At 42.6% G+C, this 24,117-nt stretch overlaps 1 protein-coding gene across 5 annotated transcripts in view; it reads right to left on the reverse strand.

The window, feature by feature from the left end:
* The window catches only part of ADAMTS17 (ADAM metallopeptidase with thrombospondin type 1 motif 17), a 172,973-nt gene that overhangs the window by 135,324 nt on the left and 13,532 nt on the right, over positions 1-24,117 (reverse strand). For 3 of the 5 annotated variants that reach the window (XM_084293408.1, XM_084293407.1, XM_084293411.1), the window contains exons 4-6: positions 14,380-14,552; positions 3,618-3,701; positions 2,889-3,046 (exon numbers count right to left, since the gene is read on the reverse strand). In XM_084293408.1, the coding sequence (XP_084149534.1) occupies positions 2,889-3,046; positions 3,618-3,701; positions 14,380-14,552 (415 nt within the window). Of the gene's footprint in view, positions 1-2,888; positions 3,047-3,617; positions 3,702-14,379; positions 14,553-16,375; positions 16,431-20,098; positions 20,158-24,117 lie in introns of those variants that run through there. The other 2 variants (XM_084293409.1, XM_084293410.1) reach the window with 2 other exon arrangements.

Consider the following 24,117-nt stretch of genomic DNA (forward strand, 5'->3'; position numbering starts at 1 on the left):
CTGAATTCTGCAATTCAAGTCCTTCCTGTAAGAAAAGACAGTTGTTGAACTGTGCAACATGAACAAGAAATACTCTGTTTAGTGACTACTTACTAGCATCCTTCAAATGACATCTTTTGACCAGTTTAACCTTTCAGGGTCACAAAGCTAAAGGACAGAGGAAAACATGTACAGGTATAAGCTTGCCAAAGAAAGCTTGGTCCATCCATGTATACATTTAGTAGCCCTGTGAGCCCAGCTTTCTGAATGCATAAGGAATTGCTTCACTTGCCCACTTAATGGGAAGGTGGAGGGCTGGACAAACGTCTAAGATGCAGACTCTGCGGAAGGAAGCTATTCTGGTCAGCTGCTCACCAAAATATGAAACGTATTACTGGTAGGTGCCGAAGATCTGAATTTCTGTAAGTTCAAAAGCAGAATTTGGACAAGGAAAGCATAAAGATTATAGAGACCACTGCACTATACTCAAACCTTCAGGACTGTACGAGATTTTTTACCACTGCCTCCTTTATTTACCGAACTGGGCAGTGGTACGTCTTATTTCACAGACATAGTATACCTCTTACCTGAAAGTCAATTAGGTAGAGATACTACTACTATCCCACAGGAGGGATATAGCTGCCACCTAGATCACCCACGTTTACATCCAACTGAGTATATGGGGAATACCATTTTCAGGTGAAGTTCCAAAAGGCAAGTGTGCCTTGTTATTTCAAACGAACACAGCCAGATTGGAACCAGGGGGATTTCTTTAGAGGTTGACCCCAAATAATCTTTTCCTACTGCTAAAGTAGTTGCTGAAAAATTCAGCTTCTGCTTCTTCTGGCACTATTGCTTGTACTGGACATGTTGTTGCTCCCATATCCCCTGCTGCTGGTCCTTCTGCACAGTCCTGAGGAGGGTGGTCAAGGGATGGACAGAAACACACACACTTCCAAAGCCTAGAGTAGAAAACCTTATTTCCCTGACAAAGGAATCAGGCTGATGGGCCAGAAGTATTCCAAGCAACATGGCATCCTCTACGCAGCAGAGGCAGGATGGGTTCAATAACAAGGTGCAGCAATTAGGAAGGATACAGGTAAACACTGCTGGCCTATGAAACAGAAAAAATGCTGCTCTTACACAGCTGCAGGCTCACTGGCCTGAACTTTCTCACAAAACGTGAACCTAGTTTCTAACCCAATTGAGCCTATACTTCTCCGAAGATTCTGATCACAAAAGCCTGTGAATTTACTGAGCTCTGCGAACATCTCCACAATTCTTTCTCAAATGCCTGAGTCCAACTCATTTAGCCTGACATTACGCACTCAGTTTTATAAGCTGCAGAGAGAATGCACAGACGAAATGCACTGCTCATTCCTTCCACCCTGTGCTTAGAGCACATCAGAAAAGATTCTGTCTGCCTCACTTGTCATGCAGGACAACTGGATGTCCAGATGAGTTTAACAAATATGTTGGTTATTTATTTAGGCCCTGATCCAATAAAGCACATGCTCAACTATAACCAGGATGTTCAGCCCATTGACTTCAAAGGAACTATTCACCCTGTCTAAAATGTTAAGTATCCGCTTAAGTGCTTGGTTGGACTACACTGAATACAGGAGAGAAAGAAGGATTTGGGGGAACTGCACATGTCTGTGAAGGTGCACTCTTAGGAACTTTGCTGGCTCCATGCCCCGCTCACCAGCTATTTTACTGAACGCTCACCAAAATCCCATGGAGAATTCGCAATGCGATGGTTAACACAAGAGACAATTGCAATCAGAATAGCAGTTTAAGCAAAACCATGCATTTCTAGTTGCATTGTTGGCAAGGAAAAAAGGTAGCAGAGGTGAATAATATTAAGCTGCAGTACAGTACAGACATTTCCTGTCTCTAACTAGGAAAGACAGCGGTAGGAAGCAGTGTCTTTGTAGCACACACAGCACCCATTTTACACCATATTTTTGTGCTCACTTTAATGATTCAGTGATCCTTTCTGCAACAAAGCATTCTTAGTGTAAACCTTAAAGTATGCAATCAACTTAGAAGACCACAGATTTGATACTCAAAATTTACAGTGACTGTGAGGAACACAGGACTTGAATTGTATTCTGAGGTTGAGCTCAAGTAGCGAAGTTGCAGGAAAAAGATTGCAGGTTAACATAGAAAACATTCCTTTCATTTACTGTATCTGGGCCATACCCTGATGTGTTTGATATACATGTATCAATAGGCAGGGCTGCAGGGTGCAAGGAAATTTGCTGTAATATGCATACACAGATTATTTCACGTCTGAAATAAATGCAGTAGGTTTCAAACATACAAATTAAGAACTACTGATCTGAGCTATGATAGAGGAGGGATGTTGAAGTGGTTATCTCCTGAGGCAAAGAGCAAGAAAATTAATTTAGTTTCTGGTATTCATCTCTCACTTTCTTAAGAGAGAACTCCCTCACCACCTCCCTCCTACTGACACCCAGTATGCTCCACAGGTACCAACTATCTCTCCTCTCAGACTGTTCAATATGCGTATCTACCTAATTACACTCGGAGCACTTGTTCTTACCCGTGTTCTCAACTTGGCAGCAGCTTTCTTCTATGATGAAGGTCTTGTCCTCCAAAACCTCACCCATTTCTTTTCCACTTAAACTGGCTGGTCCGAGAAAAAAGTATCTTGCCTGTATCCTGACTATGACATGTTATGGTGACTGACAATGCTTTTGCACAACATCGTTAAACATACACCAAAAAAAAACAAGGCAAATTTGAGCCCTCCAAACAGCACCCAGGCAGCAAATGCATCATCAATGGATCTTTTTCTTCTATTACTGCTGGACCAGATAACCTCATAATTGACCACCGGCCAGTACTGGTTAAGTAAACTGATAAAGCTGACCTCACTATACCTGGTTACAAAAACAGCAGCATCCACAGGGGGGGTGTCATCCCTTGCACCAGGAACCTGGTTGTTACCAAGGTACTTCGCTCCACCATATTCTTCATTTTGCCAGTGACAAAAGCTCTCCAGAGACCTCTCTCCATGATGCCCAATAGACAACTTTGCCTTTTGGATAGAAAAGGACACAAAATAAGAAATATCAGTCACAGCATTTACACAACACATTGTATCTCTGATAAAAAACAGAGGGTCCAAGGTACAGCTATGAGGGAAAGAAAAGTGCAAAACCAGCTTCATCTGAGTGGGCGAAGCAGGGACTTTGGAACCCACACTGCTCTCTGCCATTTGATCTACAGAACAAAATCCATCAGCTGGCAGCAGTCACAAGCTTCAAAAGTCTCCTAAATATGGAAGTTGTATTTTTGATACCAAAGCCATATAATTTTTATTTTTTCTAACAGTTAATTCCCAAGTCTGGTTCACAACTATAAGCAGGCAGAGATTTACCAGACAGGCTAAATAAAAGGACTGTAGCTCCTTTCACTCCTGTGGCCCCTTGTACTTCTCACCTGTAACACTACCCAGCGTAGCGTGGCAGGCAGGCACCAGTTACATTTTGTGATACTATGGCCAGACAGCCCACACTTCCCACCCACGCAGCACAGGGATCCTGCTCTGCCTGTGAGAATACAGTGGCACCATTACAGCAGAAGGGCAAAAATGAGTTAGAACTTACAGGTCGATTGCGAAGCAGGACCAGTTTTGTCACTCGAATGCTGACTTTAATTCCAAGACTTTGATGTTGAAACATGTTGTACACCTGTTAAAATGCACAGAAAACATCCACAGTACATCAGTAAGAATGCCAAGACATAGTAAGGTTGAAGGAACTGTGACTAAAGTTAGATATTTCTCCTTCAGAAAACAGACCCAAACCAAAACCAAATGGGCTGTGCTACTCTGGTCAAAATAAACAATCTTATGAGCTATTGTATTACCACTCTAACAGTTCCATATACTACAGCATAGCTAAGACACAAAAATACAATACATTTGCTCCTACTATATGGCATTTGGCTTCACCAACTGACCAATTTGAGTAAGATCCAGCATTTGGGGACAGAAACAATAAAAAACAGACAAAACCATAATCTAGCTACAGAAAGAAAAATACTTTTAAGTGGAATAAATGAGAGAAAAGGTTGCTGAGCAATGAAGGAAAGAAGAGCAATATTCCAAAGGAACTCCAAAGCCTTAGGAACAAGGACATACATTACGAAGCATCCAACTAATATGGATCTTCAGCATTTAAATATCAGAGATATCTGAATGCAAGATGAAATAATGGTGTGTTTTAGACTTCAGGAAATAGAATGGAAAAGCAATTTCCCTCTGTTATTTTCATATCTTATATAAGAGAATAGTAATAAGGCAGCACATAATGACACAAGCCTCAGGAAATACAAAAATAGCACCGGAAACTACCTTACTAGTTTCTCCAGATTTTGCATTCCAGCTCAGATACTTCACGTCATTCTTATAGATTAGAATATAAGATCTTAATTGATGCCAGAATTTTACTCCACCATTTCTCTGTGTACAAATCGTTTAACTAGAATGCATAAAGAAAAAGGTGAGGCAGGGGGTCATTTTAAAAGGGTTTAAAATGCCCCCATAATAACTTCTGGATCAATACTGCATTCCCTGTTCAGTCAAAACAACAACAGAAAAAACAAGACCACTGAAGAGAGACGCTTGACTAGTGGCTGCAGGACTTGGTCCTGAGTAAGCTATATTCCTTATCCATGTCTCACTTGGCTAGAAATATCACACAGGCTCAGCTAACTTCCTACAAGAAACTCAAGACATGAACATATTTCGGATATTGTTTTCAACACTTGGTATTTTTCCTATTTGTGCAAATACTCAGGAATGTGCTCAGTGTAAGAGCTTTCTTAAGCACGCTAGTGTTTGGGGTTGGATTTAATCATACATTTAAATGTTTCCTATAATTTAGGCACAGACTGCAAGACAGACACTGCTCAGTATTTGACCCACTGACCTTCAGTATGAGCACAATGAGCCATTTATCTGCCCTGCGGTTGGCATACAAATGCACACAAGTGCTGGTACTATTTACTTACCTCGGGGGTATGTTGGTAGAGCAGCTAAGGCCCCTCACTACAGAGCCTGGGAGGGGGCTGGGTAGGGGGTGTAAGCTCAAAACTTGCAGACAAGGGCTCTGACAGTTCACCTATCTGTAAACGGAGACCTGGACATTCAGTTGAAAGGGTCAATGGGAGCATCACACTGATCAAGTCAGTCTGTCATGCACCGCTGGACAGGCTAATGAATATTTGCCATGATCCCGTGAAGGATGCCTTTGATTTGCCTAGATCACTGCTAGCGTCCTGTAAAGCTTCTACTCATAAAAATGGCAGAACGGCAAGTAAGTTCTTATCATTAGGCCTCATGTATGATGATCTTTCCATCTGAGCAGAAAAGCTGCCTGTCTAGATACTGCAACAACAGATCCAAACACCACTGACTTCAAAAGGCAGTTTTCAGTGACAAAATCTGCAGAACACAAGCCAGTTACTGGAAAGTTTAGCTTCTCCTTTTCAAAGCTGTCAGACCCTCTTCATTTTCTCTTCTCTTGTGCTTCCTCCATCCAAAGGATAATTTGATTCTATTTGTATCTGCATCCATCAGCAATCAGAGAAGTGCTGGACCTTGTAGGCAGTAGCAACAATTGGATACTAAGCCAAAAAGACACCCTGTATGCAAAAAAGGCTTTACTTTGCATGTTTATTCAACCTTTGTTTGTTTACTTTCTTAAATGGAGCCCAAAGAAACCCCAGGCTTGTGGTGATTTCTGCTGTCTAGTAAGAACAATAACCTCCTTCCCTCTACTAAATAAGTTTGACCGGTGCAAGTGGCTGTTCTACTTCAGTACAACTAAAGCGTTCAAACACAATGCCACCTAGAGAAGAGACAGACCCCCTCTTATCAGCCATCTCCCAGCTAGTTCTGCTTCTGCCCCTTACTCCAAATGCCTCTGAGGCTGAACCAGACCTTTCAGTCCATGAGCTCTGACTGGATTAAGAGGGAGACATTTGTTTCTGTTCTGTCAGACTGGCTCCTATGCACTCATAACCAGCACTTTAATGTGTGTACAGATAAACATACTGTAAATTGCCTAACACCACAGCGCTGGGCTAACAAACTGATTACGGCAGACTGCTCAGAATCATGGGGGAATAAATTCCAGTATTAGCAAGAAGAGTTTTTCCTGATGCTTTAGGACAGACAGCTGAATTTTGAAGATGTGGTGCAACCAAACGTCGCGGTGCATATTCGGGCCATGCCTATCAGTTAACTAGAAGGACCAATCTTTAAGTAGATGATGTATTCCTGGCAAAAGGCAGGAAAGTGCAATAGCTCACAATACCTACACGTTGGGGTAAATCATTTCTTATTGAAGTTTCAAGAATTTTTCCTCAGAGAGGGACAGACCATTGCCAGAAAACAGTAATCCAACATTTTCTGTTGTATTTTTCTCACAACTCTGCACTGCTTCTCAGGATTTGAAGTGTGATCATAAGCTCAGGTGAAGAAGACAGCAGTACTATGATTTAAGATGGTCCTGCACCAGAACTGCAGAACAATGTCAAAATATGTTTACAATTTCCAATCTTCTTTCATGAACCAAGCCAGAGAGGACACTCCAGCTTCATTTGCCTTCACCGATTCCTCTATTTCTTCTTAGCAAACCCCCCTATAAAATTTTATACAGGAAGTTCTACAAAGATTCAGCAAGGATCTGTACAGCTCCACCTGCAAAAAAACCCGTCATTCAAAATTATTAAAATCTACAGGTAAATTAGCAAGAAAACTGACCTAAGAGTTTGCCTGCATGTTGGTTTGCACAAGCAAACATCATCTTCCAAACAGCTCTCACTCATTAATGAAGTAAGTACAGGATGGATACTATTATCCCTGTACTGACAGGACCACCTCAATTAACCAGAAATCAGACCAATAACAGCCTGTAACAATTCCCCTCAGGGCTCCTTCCTCACCGATTTCCCTGCTCCAGCGTGGGTCCTCTCCATGGAGGCCAATTCCTGTCAGGAAGGCCAGCTCCAGCGCGGCCTCCTCATCCCAGCCCTACTTCTTCCAGAGAATCCCAGCCTGCTCCAGGCTGTTTCTCACACTTTTTTCCTCACTTCTCACTGCCTCAGTGGAGTTTTGTGCTTTCTTAAAACCCATCTTTACAGAGGTGCCACCAGCTAGCACCCTGTGGTGGCACCGCTGTGGAGCTGACTGGAACCGGCTGCGTGTGGCGCAGGGCAGCCCTCGGTCTCCTCACAGGAGCCGCTCCTGCCAAAGCCTTGATGCTAACACCCAGTACACAGCCTTTTAAATGAACACCCAAACTGTCTCAAATAATAGTGTTTAAGGCTAGAAAGAACCTCAGTAAGACAACCAGCCCTTAAATGACCTGACAAGGAAACAAGAGACTGAATTCCACACAGGCCGTTCAGAGCCATTTTGGCAGCACATGGCCAGAATTAAACTAGATTGTACAAGGCAGGTTGTGCCCAAAGTGAGTATTATCACGGAGCCCAGGTGTCTATTTAAAATAAAAAGAATTCAAAACGGTAAGTTATTCCTGCTTAAAGTCAGGCTCCACCATGGCCGTGACCACCTTCTGCCCTTCTCCCCTAGCCTACAGGGAAACGTCACCCACTTTGCGTGTCAAAAGCTGTTCGCTGTGCCCAACAGGCTATCATCAGCGCATGAGCTAACAGTACCCTGTAAAATGGCTGAGATAATTGGTACCAGGGGAGGAGGATTGGGATTTCCCAGTGCAGATGTTCTCAAGATTTACTGCTGCATGGACAGCATGCATTTTTAGGCAGACTGACTCACAGAAACCTCCCCTCCCACTCGCCATGCTGTGGGCCACCCTCCCTCAAGCCTGCAATTGCATCAGACCCTTGAGGTTGCTGTGGCCTCCTAACATGAGGAAAGAAAGAATATTTGGGGTATTTTAGGACTTTTTAATAAAGTGAAGCAGCTGGGAACAGAAGAGCCAGCTGCATGAAACCTACTAATGCTTTGCTAAGCTCTGCCATGGAACAAAATGCAAAGGCTGCTGTTTTAGGGTGTCACCACAGCTCCAGAAAGCAGCTTGGCTGGAAGAGCGAGGGACGTTCTTGATCACTGGACTGAAGGGAAGGGGTGTGAAAAATTGTCAATGTGTCTGAAACGCAGTCACAGGCACTGGTGACCCTGCTGAACGTGAACTGTGTTATCTTAACTTCCATCTTATGAGGAGTCATCAGAAGCACAAAGAGTGGTTTGGGAACAGAAAGAGGTATAATAATAAGCCTCACAAAACAAGACAGAATAATGGAAGAGAAGTCGCAGGAGAAAAATGAAATAAATAAAGTCAATATCTCTGACATCTCCTTCCCTTGTACACATTTTCCTGACAGAGCCTTACTGCTCAGAATGCCCTCAAGAAATGACAGAAGTGTGAAGCCTGAACCATCTTTCTCCTCCTCCCCTGTTTGCATTCCTCCTGCCCTTCTTTCTCCTCATACCATCGACATGGAAGGGACAGAATAAATGCAGTTTTGGCATAAGCTGTCCAAGCCTGCCCCAGCATGCATGAAGTACAACCCAGACATGAGGAATTGGGATAAGAGAAGAACTAAAGTACATCAGTTTGTTTATTTTTTTTTAAATTCTCAAGAGCTTCCTCTGCAGGTGGATGGTGGGAGGGAGACGTGTGTGTTTCAGATGTTCTGGAGTTCAGCACAGCAACCCTGAGGGTGAATGGCTTTTTTTTTCCCCCTTCCTTCTCACCCCCCTCCCCATCCTCCCAGCTTAGCATTCAAGCTACAGCCTCCCCATGGCTTTGGCTGCTGGAAGATGTTTGGGCAGCAGAAGCATTAGTCAGGTTACTGAGGTTGTCTTTTACTTGTTTTGAAAAGTGCTATAGGATTTCTAACACCCACCTGAAGCCAAGCTTTCAGATTTCCCCTTTAAACATTATGAAAAAGAACATATTAATGTTCTTTATAAGATACAGTTGACATAACTCTTTCTCTTGGGACTGCTGGAAAGAACTCTGTAGACTGTGATCAAATATTTATATCCTATTCCCTTACATTCCCATCATGAAAATTCCAGATCAGGGCAAGGGAGCTGATTATCAGCAGCAGCTCTGGAGACTTTATGTGCCAGCACCCAAGAGAACAGAGATGTAAATCCATCAATACGTGCATGATAAAAGTGATTTTATCTGCTTCTTCAACGCAGAGAAAGCTCTCACAGGGGAAATCCAAAATGAAAAATGATCTGCAGAGTGTTAAAAAAGGCTTCAGAGAGTAAAGCAGTATTATTCCTAAAGAACAACATAAAATTTTTCCCTCTTAATGACATCCAAAAGATCACTAACTTCAAGTTACTGCTTGCTATTGCATAGGGCTTTCACACTAATCACATGGCTTAGGAACAGCTGCAGAACTAACACACACTACAGAAACTTACCCCTGCGTCCCTGTGTGCTTGCTGTATTCTTTCAGAAAAAGTCAAGCTCAAAACCAAGCTACAAATTTCACTTATTCCAAAGCTCCAAAAATGCACTTTTATTTACTTAAAGTTTTTAAACACATAGAAAGCAGCTTTTAAATTCCTGTGTTGTGGTCCTGGCAATTCAGAAATCTTTGTCCCTAAATGTGCAGAGTGTCTGTCTCAACAGGACTTCACTTGCAAAGAAAGCTCTGCATAATTGTAAGGAGCCAACATTCACAATTTGTTGTTCAGGTACTAGCTGAAGCTAGTTATTCCTCATCATTAGGAACACTGATATGACCAATGACTTGAATCACAGACTTTTGTCCAGGAAGCTGAAGGCTGGAGTTGTGAAGACCAGGTGCACCAGAGGCCAGCTTATCTGCCTCTGAGGACAGATAATCTCCTTTCTGTGTAACTGCTGAAAATTAAACAAGGAAAAACAAAAGCATAAAACTGCAGAACGCAGTGTATGTCCCATCCTTCAAAACCTGCTCCTGAACTGATCCCAAAACAGCAGCTACTGTGAGCATATTGAAAGAAACACTGGGGAAAGGAAAGGAGAGACCAATGTGCTGCTCTCCTAGTTTCAGGCAGAGAAGCCTGAAGTTGAGTTTAGATGAAGCCTACCTTGCAGGAGCAACACAGGACCTCATAGGAAATAGAATATCCATCCAAATAGCCTCCAAATGGATGAAATGAAGTAAGAAATTACAGCTTCCAGAAGCAGACCAACATAATGGATGAGCAAAATAAGTATGTTTTACCATAAAGACACTTTGCTTTGGGGTTTAAATGCAGTTCTAAATGCTGGTGGTTACTGAAGGAGAGCAGGAACAAAGGCAGGAAACTGGAGATGCCCTCATGCCAAAGGATGTACAGAGATGACAAAGTAAAATGTTAACACTGCATCACATTGTACAAAAGATCAATTCCAAGGGAGTTTAACTTACAAAAAGATTAGCACATCTACTTAAGCAGCCGGTTTTGCATTTATGTAATTCTGCTGACATCTCTCCACATCCATGCCCTTGCATCCAGCATGCCCATAAATTTGTTGCCTTGCTAAGGCTGCAGATGTACATGGTGGCATTTGACAACTTCGTCAGCTTTTTTTTTTTTTTTTAACAGTCACAAAGCCATCACAAATCTCCCATGGGTGCAATTGTTCTGAATCAAACTCCTTGCGAGAAATCAAGAAAATATTTCATTTTAGAGGTGGTGACATTTAAAAAAAAAATTAACTCAAAGCCTTGGAGCCATGCTTGTTCCCACTCATACATTACAGAGTACCTGAGAGGAAAATTATTCCGTAATCTTGGAAAAAGGTGACATACAACTTCAAGTATTAGATTATTAAATGGAAGAGCTTGCATCTCTACAGTGACATTCAGAAGTAACAGGGAACCTTAATGTGAATCTTCTTTCTGTTCAGGGGGGTGGTCAGAAACACAGAATATTATTAAAAACACATCATTTCCTACATGAAGCTCTACCTGGTATTTCTGGGTTGCAAAAGGGTTTTGCTTTATTTCTTAGCTGTTATTCTAGAGTAGTTCCCCCTCCCAGGATTCTCATTTACCAAGGGAGCAATAAAACTGTATTTTGTAATGCTGACTTTTTTCCCCTTCAGAAATTCTTGTAACATAAATAGATATTAAATACTTGAAGGCAGATCACTTTATTTAAAATGTCTATAAATATAAAATGCATTAATAAGACCTCTTAATGCTTGTTTTGTGGTTTGACAGTAAACGTAATGGCTTACAGAGAGGAGTTAACTTAATATACCCCTGACCAGTAATGTTCTATTTGCTTAAATGCAAGTATCCAAGCCAAAATTAACATTCTGGTTTCTTTTAGAGGCAGCCCGCCATCCTGCAGCGTAGCTGAATAAGCACTGCCTAATATCATGGGGCAAATCCTGTCCCCCATCTAAACAGCCACAGAAGGCTGACAGGAGTCACAGTGAGGCAGGCAAGAAACAAAGACCCCAAGCAGCCAGGAGGCTGCTTCATGGCATGGGTATACAGAGCACAACTGATCCTGCACCTGAAGAAGGTGTCGCAGTTATTTTCTGAAGGAGTTATGGTTGTTCTGCTCCACGTACCACAAATTTAAAGATGAGAAACTAACACACAAGGATTCATCGTGTTTGGTGCAGGCACTACCAAAGGAATGTGGCTGGGTGAAGGGTTCAGCTAAGGCATACCTTGACCACATCTCTTTTCCTGAAATATATTTTCTGAACTATTCTTCATCCTCTTTTGTTAGGGTGAGGATCTGCTTTTGTTACGGCAAATGGAATGCTGAAATTCCTTTTGATTTTCTTGAATTTCACCTCATTTTATAGCCTCATCACTAAAAGATTTATGCAATAATGCAATGTGTTTGCCTATTATTATTCCCCAGTATCCTCTGAGTTTGCTGGCCTTTCACAACCACTTTCCTCAGGGAGGCATAAGCCTGAAAGGTACTATGCTTCTACAAGCATGGGAAAGTAGGTGGCCAGACTAAGGTGAGGGACACTCTCAGTGCTCCTCTGAAGGCAGAAAAGCTAAAACATAAATTCAAACCCTATCAGACAGCAGAAAAAACACATGGGTGAGTCCCCAGGAGCAATGACTTAACAGTGGGAAGCATTTCAGCTGGATTTTACACCTTAGGAGATGTCAAGTAAATGTGCTCCTCAGCCAAGACTCCTCTTCCATGTGCACTCTCTAGTGTCTACTAAAGGGCTGAGCTCATACTACAGCATCAAAATCGAGCTTAAAAGACCATCAGGCAAACCCATTCGAAATTAAGCTCCAATATCTGTTTAGAAAATGGGTTTGCAGGACCCAATCCATCATCACCTCCTCACATACAAACACACCTAGCAAGCTGATGTTGCTGAGATTTTCTGCAGGACTTCTCAGCCTGGACAAACAACAGCATTCATGGCCAGCTTTTGTTTAGTGTATTCAACCCAAATGATGTTTAACAGTCTGATAAAGCTACACAAGATAGAGATGTACTGATGTCTACGGTGAAAGAAGAGACTGTTTGGCAAGAAGACCATCAAGACGTGACTATACACAAGCTTTAACAGATCTCACAGCCATAAATAATGGTCTGTCCCAGCCCCTGCAAATCAGACAGGCACAGTGGTAGAGCTTTACTATCACACTGACAAAATATTTCAGAGCAGATTTCAGGAGAAGCCCTGGCTTGCCAGTGCAAACAAACTGTATCCATCGCCCCTCACAAGGTCCCAAGAATCTGACACATGGCCGAAACTCAGCCCTGGCACAGGTTACATTCATAAATGTGCATCAGGTTGGATTAAAAAGTGACTTGAGTAGCAGAGTTGTTCAGAGCCGAACTTGTGTTCTGCTGCACTGCAAAGATGGTACGTGAATTTAAAGGTGGGGGGACCATGGCTCTGAGAAAAATAAGGCACTTGAGACCCCAGCAAACATCCTTAAATGCAAGAAAGCCAGTAGAGCCTGAAGGGATGGTCACAAGAATGGATTTGTTGAAAGAAGACATTTCCTACAAACCAATCCAAATAAAGAGAGAGACACAATGATGCCCTATTAAGCGACTATTGTCACAGCATGCTAGATGGCAAAATAAAAGGTAGAAGAAGGGACAGAGGGAAGCACCTCGTTAAAGGAAAAGACTAGTTAAAATACCTACTTAATCAGCAAAATACTTCACTACAGGAGGGCTCCTTCACACCAGCACTTGGTAAAGGAATACAAGACCTCTTATAAAGCTCCGTTGTCCCATTGCTGGGTTATGCACTGAACATCTGCCACTCAGGTCTTCACTGGGAAGCATGACCAGTCAATTACTGTTAATTACTGTTTTTTTTCCCAATCCAATTTGCTGCTCATGAGCAAAAACAGAGCTGTCCTCAGGAGAACGAACCATTCCTGGAAGTTACACAGAAACACAAGCTTCCTTCAAGACTTCCTTGAGCAAGTGCCTCTGGAAGGACCCCTGCTGACTCCAAGCAGAGTTTTCAGTGTCCACATCCAGTTGAGCCATTGTCTTTTTATTTCTTCTGCCAACAACTGAGTGAGCACCCATTGTGCTCCCTTATCAACTGAGGCTGAATACTACCAGACAGCTAACAAATTAACAAGCACACTTCAGATGAGCTCACAGCTTCACAAGCCTCTCCCCACTCCTGGCAGACTCCCTGCAGAATTTATAGAATGCTTCCAAAGCTCCCCTGGCTATTCACAGGTATGAGCAGCACCACTCCACACAGCACAAGAGGTCTAGGGGTAGAGAACAGCATCATCTGAAATTCCTATCAGCTGGCAGTGAGGAGTTTGATGGGCTTTCTACAGCAAGGGAAGCAGACATTTTCATTATGTGCAAATCAGAAATAAGAAGTGTTCCTAACTGACAAAGCCAGGCTTTGTGCTGTAACAATTTAACTGCCTCCTATGACAATAACCCACAGAGAAATGTATTCTTAAAAAACAAATAAAAATAAAAATAAAAAATAAAAACAAACAAAAATGAAAACAAGAAACACTATGTCAGATGAGACCACTAATCTACTTTTGAAACCTCTCTTCCAAGGTAAAGCACAGCAGTACAGAAAACACGGTAGAAAACACTACTCCCGAACAACTCCAAAATGCTACCCAACTGAAAAATTGCAATGTTACTTTCAAAATAGCTGTGTTTTTTTTTTTTTTCTTTTTAATTGTGACTGTGTTAGGCAAATACAGTGAATCACATAGATGGGGGAGAAGAGGCCCATTACACAAGAAAAACAAAATCTTTCCTCATACCTCAAGGCCAAAACAGTTACCCAGTTCAGCTGTCAAGGCAGCCAGCTTTTATCTACCCTTAGCTATGAACTGCTTACTTCTGCTGCTTCTTTTGAGAGTGAAGTAAATACTCACCATATTCATAACTGTGAGGATGAATCTTTGGGCAGCCTCTGCACCATGGTATTGGACCATATCAGCATCTGCCACCACCAGTGTTTCTACTGTGTACTCGTTGGTAAGCCGAATAGCATTTCTTCTCTCCCTCCAGTCACTGGTTGATTTCATCTTCTTTTGCCTCTTCTTTTCTAAAAGTCAAAATATTTATTAGGGCACCTTGTAGCTGGCAGATCATAGTAAAACATTTATATTCTTTTTATCACATATGCTTGTGCAAATTCAGGCTGCAACGACTTCTCATTAAAACGTTCTTTGATGAAGAAGCAACTTAGAGGTTCCACTGCAAGTATGGAATGGAAATCCTGCTTGTGAGAAAAGCAACATTCCACTACAATGGAACAAGCTGCAATTCAGGACAAAAATTCGGAAAAATTTTAGGATAAGAGACTGTGTTGTGGGATGCAACACATACTAGACTCTGTAGGTTCTTGTTAGCCAAGGAAGTTGCAAGATATTCCCAGAGTCAATATTTCAATCAGTTTCATTTTAACTTGCTACCAAGCATTACTATAGCAATTTAAAAGAACACAAAATACCAAACAGAGTCTTAATCACTTAAAAATTTTAAATTAAGTCAGATTGTTTTGGAACATGCATTACTGGCCAACTGCAGAAGTCTCTGGATAAAACCCAGAAGTGCAGAAGGTCAGGCTAGATAAGACCTTCTCAAGCTTTCTTTGCTCATTTATTGCTATTGGCATGAGCACACACACCAGCAGCTGCAGTCACTGGCCACCTACGTGCAGAGCGCTCGCACGCCTCTCTATTGTGGTATGTGCACCAAAAGCAGGGAACCCCTAGACCAGCTGATCCTTCATGGTCTTAAGTTATTGAAACCTGTAAAAGTGACCCATGCTACAGACTGCAAAGTAAAGAAGTAGTAAACTACTGCTAACACAAAAATTAAAGCACGGAAGTTAAACTTTGCTTCCTCCAAACCGAGAAGCTAATGCATTACTATTTGTCCCCTTCTAAACTGAAAGGTGAAACGTGTTTCACGGCTCAAAGGCAGATGTGCAAAGCAGCTGAGGCATGAACAAAGGAGAAATTAAGTTCAGATCTGAAACTGAATCTACTTGCTTTATTTCAGTCACAAGAAATGTATTCATGTTTTCAATTGTAAAATGAAAGAAAAGCAAATGAAGTCATTAAGACAAATGTATTTTGCAGAAAGATACGAACTGCCAAGATTCACTGAGATATCTGCTTACTGCTCAGCCTGCAATAGCCTATGGATAAGGTATTGACACCAATATCAGTGCCAATTTCTTTTAGTGAGGAAGGGAGTAGAACACACAACAGGTCCTTAAACAGCGTAGAGTGTAAAGACAACAGTCAACGGAAAAGTGACATGGGATAAAACATGCTGGATGATCAGACAGGTAACTTTCATGTCCCACTACACATGCTGCGGGTTTCCCAAAGCAGTCAATCCCTTTTGATATTTTTTTTTTCTCCCCACATTCTGTTCATCAGCTCTTTATATATTTCAAGCTTGAAATTCCCTTGTGTTCCAGGCTGGTAAAGGCACTAACATCCAGGTGCACAGTTTCCCCAACTTCTTGTAATCACAGTGACCACCTTCATCAGTTGTAAGCCCCCCAAAGCCCAACTGAAAAGGGCTCTGTCTTCTTCTTATCCCATTTTCTGTCTTGTCAATGTGCACATTTGCACACATCCATCCCATCCCTGTTCTCAGTTGTCTAGCAGTCATTCCAGTATCGCTCTGTACATGCTTTTGTGCCCAAGGCATCAACTGTCAACACTTGGTATATATTTTAAACTAAGAAAACAACCATGAAATTTGATTTGAATCTTTTCAAAAAGGGTTTGGAAATATCCCCCTGGGTCTGACAAGACAGACGGGAGCCCCTTGACAAGCAAAAAAACAAAATCCTGGGGTGCTCATAAATAATGGGAGCTACATGCTAGAAGCAAAGTAGAAAATTACCAAGTTTCAAGGCTTCTTTTCACATGGTCTTCAGGACAGCTACAGAAAAGGGTGCGATCGTGACAATCTGCCTCAGAATAGGGGATGCATATGTTTCTAGGTGCTTGAGAAAAGCAAGAAGATAAAATGGAGCAACTATAGCAGAAAGGACAGATGAGCACACCTTTGGTTTGCCAACTATGAAATGGAGATGATTTCACCTAATTTCTGTGAAATAGCTCTCACGTTTGTTTCTCAGTTCATTTTGTTCCATTCCATTCAGCCACTCACTCTGCAAAGCCACACATCTTCAGCTGCAGGACTATCAAGGTTATCATTTAAATATCAGGAGAGAAGTCAGAGAAGATTATTCCAGTGTGAACACTGATCTTTTGGGTCTTGCTGCTGGCAATCAAAACCTTCTCGGAAGCAGCAGCAATCCTCCAGCAAATTATTGCATTGGTAACTCCCTGATAAATTCAAGGTTTTCAGCTGGTATAAACCTCTTAGGGGGTCTAAGCCTCAACTCAAGTAAGTCTGGGCCTGGCATTGAAAAAGCTGTGAAAAATCCCTAAGTGGAGGAAAGTAAATTCAGAGCACTTAGGATTCCACTTCAAAAATCTCTTCTTGGTGGAAAAGAAGCCACTGTTGTCAAAGAAGGAAGCCACTATGCCAGACTGTAGCTTGCATTTGCCATGCAACTGCCTGGCATGGTCCTGCCTCGTGAGGCAGGTGAAAGAATTGGCAAGGCCTTGCCCGTTCCACTCAGCACCTCTTTGGAGCAGGCAGCTGTACAGAACTCCAAAAGGTGTGATTTCTGGAGAGCAGCAGCAAAGGGACCCCTGACAAATTTCTGGGTAGTCTTGCTTCACACAAAGCCTCTGGACCCCAACCCTCCGTGAGTTTTATTTGAATTTGTGGATTGGCTGCTTTCCACTGGGTGGCAGGGACTAGAACTCGTGTGTGGAAAACTCCCACCCCACAGGCTCACCTAGAAACACAGCCAAAGTGACCTAACATTGAGAATCTGAGCTCTCGCCCTCATCTGCTTTCTAACAATCTCCAACTGCAAGCTTACCAAGTGCCTAAAACAGGTGATGTGTAATGGTCCCAAGGGAGCCAACAGAGAGCTCAGGTGGTCACTGCTCAAGAGGTAAGGCAAAGCAAAGCAAACTGCTTGAATGGAAGTCCCCTCTTTGTTTCCTTTCTTTTTTCTTTCCCTTCTTAGGTTTGCAGATCCTCTCTAGGTACCTTTTCTTTAGCCTTTTTGTCCTTTCTGCACTTGCAGAGGGCTGCTTTCAGAGCAGTCCCTATTTGCATCTTCCTGCCTCCCACATATGCAAACAATTTTCCAGCCTAATCAGGCACATGGAGAAAACACAAAACTCCTCATTTGCATGGATGAACAACAACAAACAGAACAAAAGAAATACGCGTATTCTGTATCAGAGACAATTCATGAAGAGGAGCCAAAGATCAGAAACCAATACTAAAAATAACTCACTAAATGCATCTGCAACTCATACCTGAGCTAAATCAGCTTTATGGAGGTACCAAAAATAAAAAATAAAAATCTCTAGAGCCTCACTTCAGAAACAAATCAGCACAGAGAAGTCTCACTCCTACCCTATGTGATTTATGGACTATGGGCAGAGAAACCCTCCATGAGTACATGAAACCCCAAACTAAAATAAACATCAGCCATTAAAACAAGGATTAAATGCTTGGTGGATTCTTTATTTGAACAAACTGATGTTACAAATTTTGTGGTGCAGATGTTAAGTGTTAGTGTGAAGGCATGAGAGGCCATAAAACATGGGCAGGAGGCTGTCAGAGGAGTTTACATAGCGGGGAGCATACATAACCAAATTGCACACTATTTTAGGAGTCAGGTGTTCCCCGCTTAAGAGGTCAGAAATACATGTGAAATATGAGCTGAAACAGGCAATCTACAGCACAGCACGTATATGCTGTGGGTGACTAGGCACAAGGTACATTACTCTTTTGCCAGTTACTTTGACAGTGTGTTACACAGCCTATCTGGCCCAAAATCCCACAAAATGCAGGGCTGTTACATGATGGCAGAAGAGCAGTACAGCACTGGATCCTCAACATAAAGTGCACCTAATGCTGCAGAAGCTCAATAGCTGTCTTTCGTTACAGACTCTTACCTTTCCATGGCTAGCTGCAGGCAGAGCAACATGATCCTATCACCTTCTGCAGTCCAACAGTCTTCAAAATCTCCCTCAGAATGGCAAAAAATATTACATATATAGCACAACAGAGCTATTCTGAAGCCTCAATAGAAAACTCCTTATGTTCGAGTGCTTTTTATGGCAACCCAACAGATGTATAATTCCAAAGCAACCGCCCCAAATGACCTTTTCCTATTACACACCGAAAGCCCTGTCTAGCACTGTCTGGTTCTTGGCATGTTCCTGCTGTAACTGCAGAGTCCCTTCCTGCTCCTCCTACCTCCCTTCCAACAGTATTTCCCAGATTCATCTCAAGACCGACCTTCATTCCTAGCCCTCAAACTTTATTTCTCCCTAATCTTCCCCTTCGTAATTTTAGCTACCTCACTCTAGTTAAACCTACAGAAAGTTTCTGGATGCAGTTCAACAACAGCCACAAATACAAGCCAAACTGCAGAATTCTTTGTACAAGGCCAGACTTCTCCCTAGAAGCCCTTTTCTATTGCTGCCTTAAAAATCCTCTCCACCTCTTCCTCAGGCAGCCCTCTGCTAGCTCCCTCCACTGATGACCCTTGTAACATCTCTATGTCCTCACCTGGAGGGCTAGCTCTGTTTTCCTCTACGCTGTTACTTCAGTAACATAAAAAGGAGAGAGCTCTTTGTCCCACCTGGCCACATTGACTGTCCCTATGCCTCAGGAGCTTCTAGAGAATCCTCTTCTGGTACTCACATCAGGCATGTTTTATTACTTTCATGTAAAAACAAAAATCATCACCTGTCTGGAGCAAAAGAGAGACTGAGCGTCACTGTACACAAACCAAGGCTAGAAATTACAGGAAGTTCTTGCTAAGGTATATACTAACCGTAACTCAGTCTGAAGAAGAACAAGTTTGCTGTATTATCACAGGGACAGGATACTGCAAAGTTCCTCTGGGACCACGAGTAAAATACAAACTTCTCTCAAAAGGCTATCAATTCTGCGTTTAAAAGATTAGTGTACTGCACGTACACCTCTTGGACACTGCTATTCAATCTAGACACTGCACTGATTTCAAATAACTTTTCAGATGTATCACAATGACTTGATTTCATTTAAAGTCAAAAATGAAATGTATGAAATTGAACAAGAAGCAAGCGAAACAAGAAGTGGAAGTTATCAGTGGCATTGACATCCCAGGAGAAGAGAACAGCTTCTTCAGAAGATGAACAGCACAGCATCACCACAGGGGATGCCCAAAAGCTGTAACACTCAATGCCCTGGGTTTGCTCAGCTTGGGGATCAAGCTCCTCATGATTAGAAGCAAGACAAATTTGAAGAGCATCAGAGCACTGAGGCTTCCAGCATGGCAAAACATTTGCTGCAGAAGTCAGCCCAACAAAAGATATGCGCTAACCCAGCCTACGCTAAAGGAGCAACCTCAGATCACAGGACAGCTCAGAGCTGCGAGATCACCATGGGCTTCCCAGCCCACGAGGGGTCAATTCAAAACTCATAGCACCACCACAAACATCCCTCCACTGGCTCCTGGGGGCTCTGTGCATTGGTTACCTTGCAGCTGCAGTTTTCATCCATACAACAACAGAGAGGTTCTTTTCAAAACTGATCTCCTGAAGGAAAAAAAAAAAAAAAAAAAAAGAAAAAGAAATCACACTTCAGCTGCAAGGGCCAAGCTCCACACAGTTGCTTCCTTGACAGCCCTGTACGACAGCACAGGACAGCCCTATGACCTCCACCAGCTCACTGGATCAATTTGTCAGCAGGGTTTCTGAGATTGCCACCTCCTCAACTACATGCACTCATCTCCTTTTAAAAGCACACCCTCACTGTAGGCTTTCCACTCAACTAAACGCAAGGACTTGCTCATGTCAGACAGAAGACAATTTACTGTTACACAAAGCAGGCACAATGAGCATTGTCTGATCCTAGGACCACTGAAGTGCGAATGGAAATACCTGCTCTGTCACTCCCTCTTAGCCTCTGTGCCTTGGTTTCTCTTCCTATTTGATCTGCTGTGTTACTAGCTTTAAATTCTCTGAAGCAGAACTGATTTCCTTTGCTTGTGACTGACACAAAGGTCCCAACTTGCCTGGGGCCATGGGGAAGATCCTGTAACACAAATACAATTAAGATCCAAGTGACAAGGAGTGATGTATGTAGGACTGAACTCCGAGTCCTCGGTTATGATCACTTAAACATAGCAGATCTGAGACCAATCATAACGCACAATCCTAATCCATTCCAGGGCTTTAGAGACTACGAAACACTTGGCTGCAGCTTTGCTGTGAAAAATGGCATTGTTGGCCTCCAGGTTTATTTTGTTTTAATGAGTCTTTAGCAAGCGTGCTTGGTTTACAAAGAATGTTTTCACAACTTCCAGCCATACCAGCCCATCCTGAGCTCTGGCAGCCAATGCCAACCACTTCTGCTGAGGTTGGAAGAACCCACGGAGACTTTACCAAACCAGGAGTTCCCCACTTACAGTCTGGCCTCACCACTACACCTACACCTTCAGAGAGGTAGCATAGACCTCCTTGGAAGCCAGGCAATTTGTTTCTGGTGATTTGCAAAATCCAGTAAAGAATTCACTTCATCTCCCATAACTGCGTTGGTTCCGTGGGTCAAACTGAGGTAAAAAAAGTGCAGTAGTTATTTCTAATCCATTATGTATACATGTATGTCAAACTACACAGGGAGCAGATCACAGAAAGAAACCACCAGTTTATGGAGCAACTTCTCAGAGCCAAAGCCTCACAGTACCACTGCCAGCTCTGTTACTAGGCCTAATCTGCAAATAAAGAAACTGTTTAAGAATTAGAGGTCCAAGCAACCTTAAACTTTCAGTGCCTTCAGTCATGGATGCTCAGAGTGGGACGTATATGGATGATGATTCATGAACTACCCCAAGGAAGCTTAGGGCTTTTGAACAGGGACAAAACCTGCCAAAAGTGTTCCCATCTTGGCCATACAAACACGTAGGTGCTCAACACGTGGCAGTTTTCACACTGAAGATCCCAAGTGATCTGCTAAAGGTCACAAGTCAAACACTAGGAAGCAAAGCCAGGAGAATCCCAACTCCCAGCTCATGGCTCTAACCCTGAGCTATGATTTATGACAATATGGAAAAAATGAAGACAGCTAAAAGGTAAGTAATGTATCTTAGTCTGCCTGGAGCCACCTGTCCGCCTTCCTAGCCAGAATGACCACTGGAATAGCCATGAACATCCCGAGAGAAGGACGGTGGACACCAGACACTAGCTCATTAGCACCTGTCAGTTCAGATTTCATTAAGTTCCAGTGGAAACGAGCATTAACTTTTATCAAGAACCAAGTGAAGGAGCAGTACAGTTCTACTGTCTGCAGCTGCTCTGGAATGGGAAGAAATCCACAAACTACAAATATTTGCATGTCTCTTTTTTTTAATGTCTTTTTTGCACCTTGGCAGTAGAGAAAGAAGACACTGAAGTCCCTCCTGCTCCATATTACCCGTGCTGCCCTCATGCTGAGGGCTTCATCCAGAACAAACCTGCAATAAAACTTTGCTCGATGGAAAAGGACACTTCAGAATGGCAGGCTGCTCCAAAGGGCTGCTGTTTGTCAGCCATAAGGAAACAATCACATGCTTGCAGGGAAAATCCAGACTCCCTGTTTGGAAGACCAGGGACCTGGAGAAACCACAGGATTTATCCACACAAAACATACTCCCATGGGTAAAGTGCTGAAAGACCTAATTTCTGATACAGGGAATACTTCCATACTTGCAAACACTTAATCACATTACATCTTCTACATAGCCCATGCTGAAATCCTTGCTTTAATTCTCCAACAGATGCTTCCTAATATGGACTAATACAGGTTGCATTACATCTCTCTATTTTTAGTGCACATGCTTTTTGGCCATAACAGCTGCTGTTTCAGGCCAAGTCAAACCTGCAGAGAAAACACATCTAAGAGACAATGATTAAAGATGGGGAAATGCAACATAGCAGGAACACGTGTTTGGGATTTATACCTGTTCAGGGAAAGCGTTCCCTACATTTGATACCTGCATACTAGCACTTATTTAAATTATTACCAGCTTTGATCAATTGTTAAAACAGGTGGCAAACTAACTAGACAAAGAAGCCATGCTTTGCTATTTTGTGAATTAAAATGTTGACCCTCTTGTGTTTTTTTCCTTCTTACTTCTGTCCATGCAGCACATTTGCATTAAGTGAAAACTGTTTCATTCAAGATGACAAAGGGGGGTTTAAAACAAGCTTGCATTGAAGAGTAATTTATGAGGCCTGCATCATAAACATGAAATAACAACCTTCCCTCCAAAGACAAGCTGCTCACTCCCATACTTGTGGGCTGCATTTTATATCAAATCCCTTCTATGCAAGGGGACTTTAATACATCACTGGAGACCTCTGGAAAAGTTACAACAGAACTTACTTTTCCCAAAGAAACAGAAAATTTTATGACATGGTTAGCAGAGAATCCTAAGCTTTCACAACATGGTTTGACTCCGTCTTTAACGCTGGTATTTTCTCTCAGCAAGAAAAGTTAGGGAAAAAATAACAGAAAACTTTTCCCATCCTAAGACTTTGATGGCACAGGAAACATGCAAAATATACGACCAGATTGGAAGAGGTTGTGAGTTTCCCTCACAAGCTGCCTGGACAGGGTCCTGGGCAACCTGCTCCGGGTGCAGGCTTGGGCAGGGGTTTGGAGCAGATGGACCCAGAGGTGCCTCCCAACTCAACCATTCTGGGATCCTGAGATAACAGCGGATGTTAAACTACCCTTGTTCCATCAGTTACCACAGCCATATCCATTTATTGCAGCTGAGGTGGTGGATATCGTTGCGTGGAAACAACTTTATTGTTTATCCTGTATGGTTGCAGAGAGACAAGGCAATGCAAAAAGCCCTATCTCAGGTATTTCCCAGCCCCAACTCTAAGTTTTAGGGGGGTTAACAAAGGAGATTGTACAGTTCCCCACTAGTCCTCTCCCTGGTCTACCGATTCCTTCCATGCCAAAGACTCTTTCTATGACATCCGAGTTTAGGGGGAAGGGCAGATGCTGCTGAAAGACAAAAATGCCCTGCAGCTACTTCTGGGCCCCAGGAATAAGTTGAGAACTTTACGCATGGAGGTCCAGGCCGAGCCTGAGGGCACGGCAACAATCATGTACGATGCATTAAAACAGTGACCTCTTTCTCTCCTCGCTTGGCTCACCTGTAGAGAAGTTCTTATCTATAGGTATTAAAACCCACAGACAAAACTCTGTGACTCCATCCTCTCTCCAGAAAGATCCCCTACTACAAGACCTCAAGACCTTTGACAAAAATGTTGCCAAGCTTGTTCTTTAAAATCAGAACAGTGTGACAACAGATTTGTACCCCAGATTCGGCCCACGTTCTAGAGATGAGAACCAAAGAGATGTTTCACATCGCTGGTGTGAAGCTATTTCCCATGTTTTTAATGACGCCGTGCTTCAGAGCAAATGAAACCCAACCTTCCCTTCCTTCCCCCTCACAGCACATGCACCTGGAAACCTTTTAATGGGTTTTCTGTTTGCCTCAC

The sequence above is a fragment of the Netta rufina genome (genome assembly GCF_964035555.1).
Source record: "Netta rufina genome assembly, chromosome: 11".
Taxonomy (NCBI): domain Eukaryota; kingdom Metazoa; phylum Chordata; class Aves; order Anseriformes; family Anatidae; genus Netta; species Netta rufina.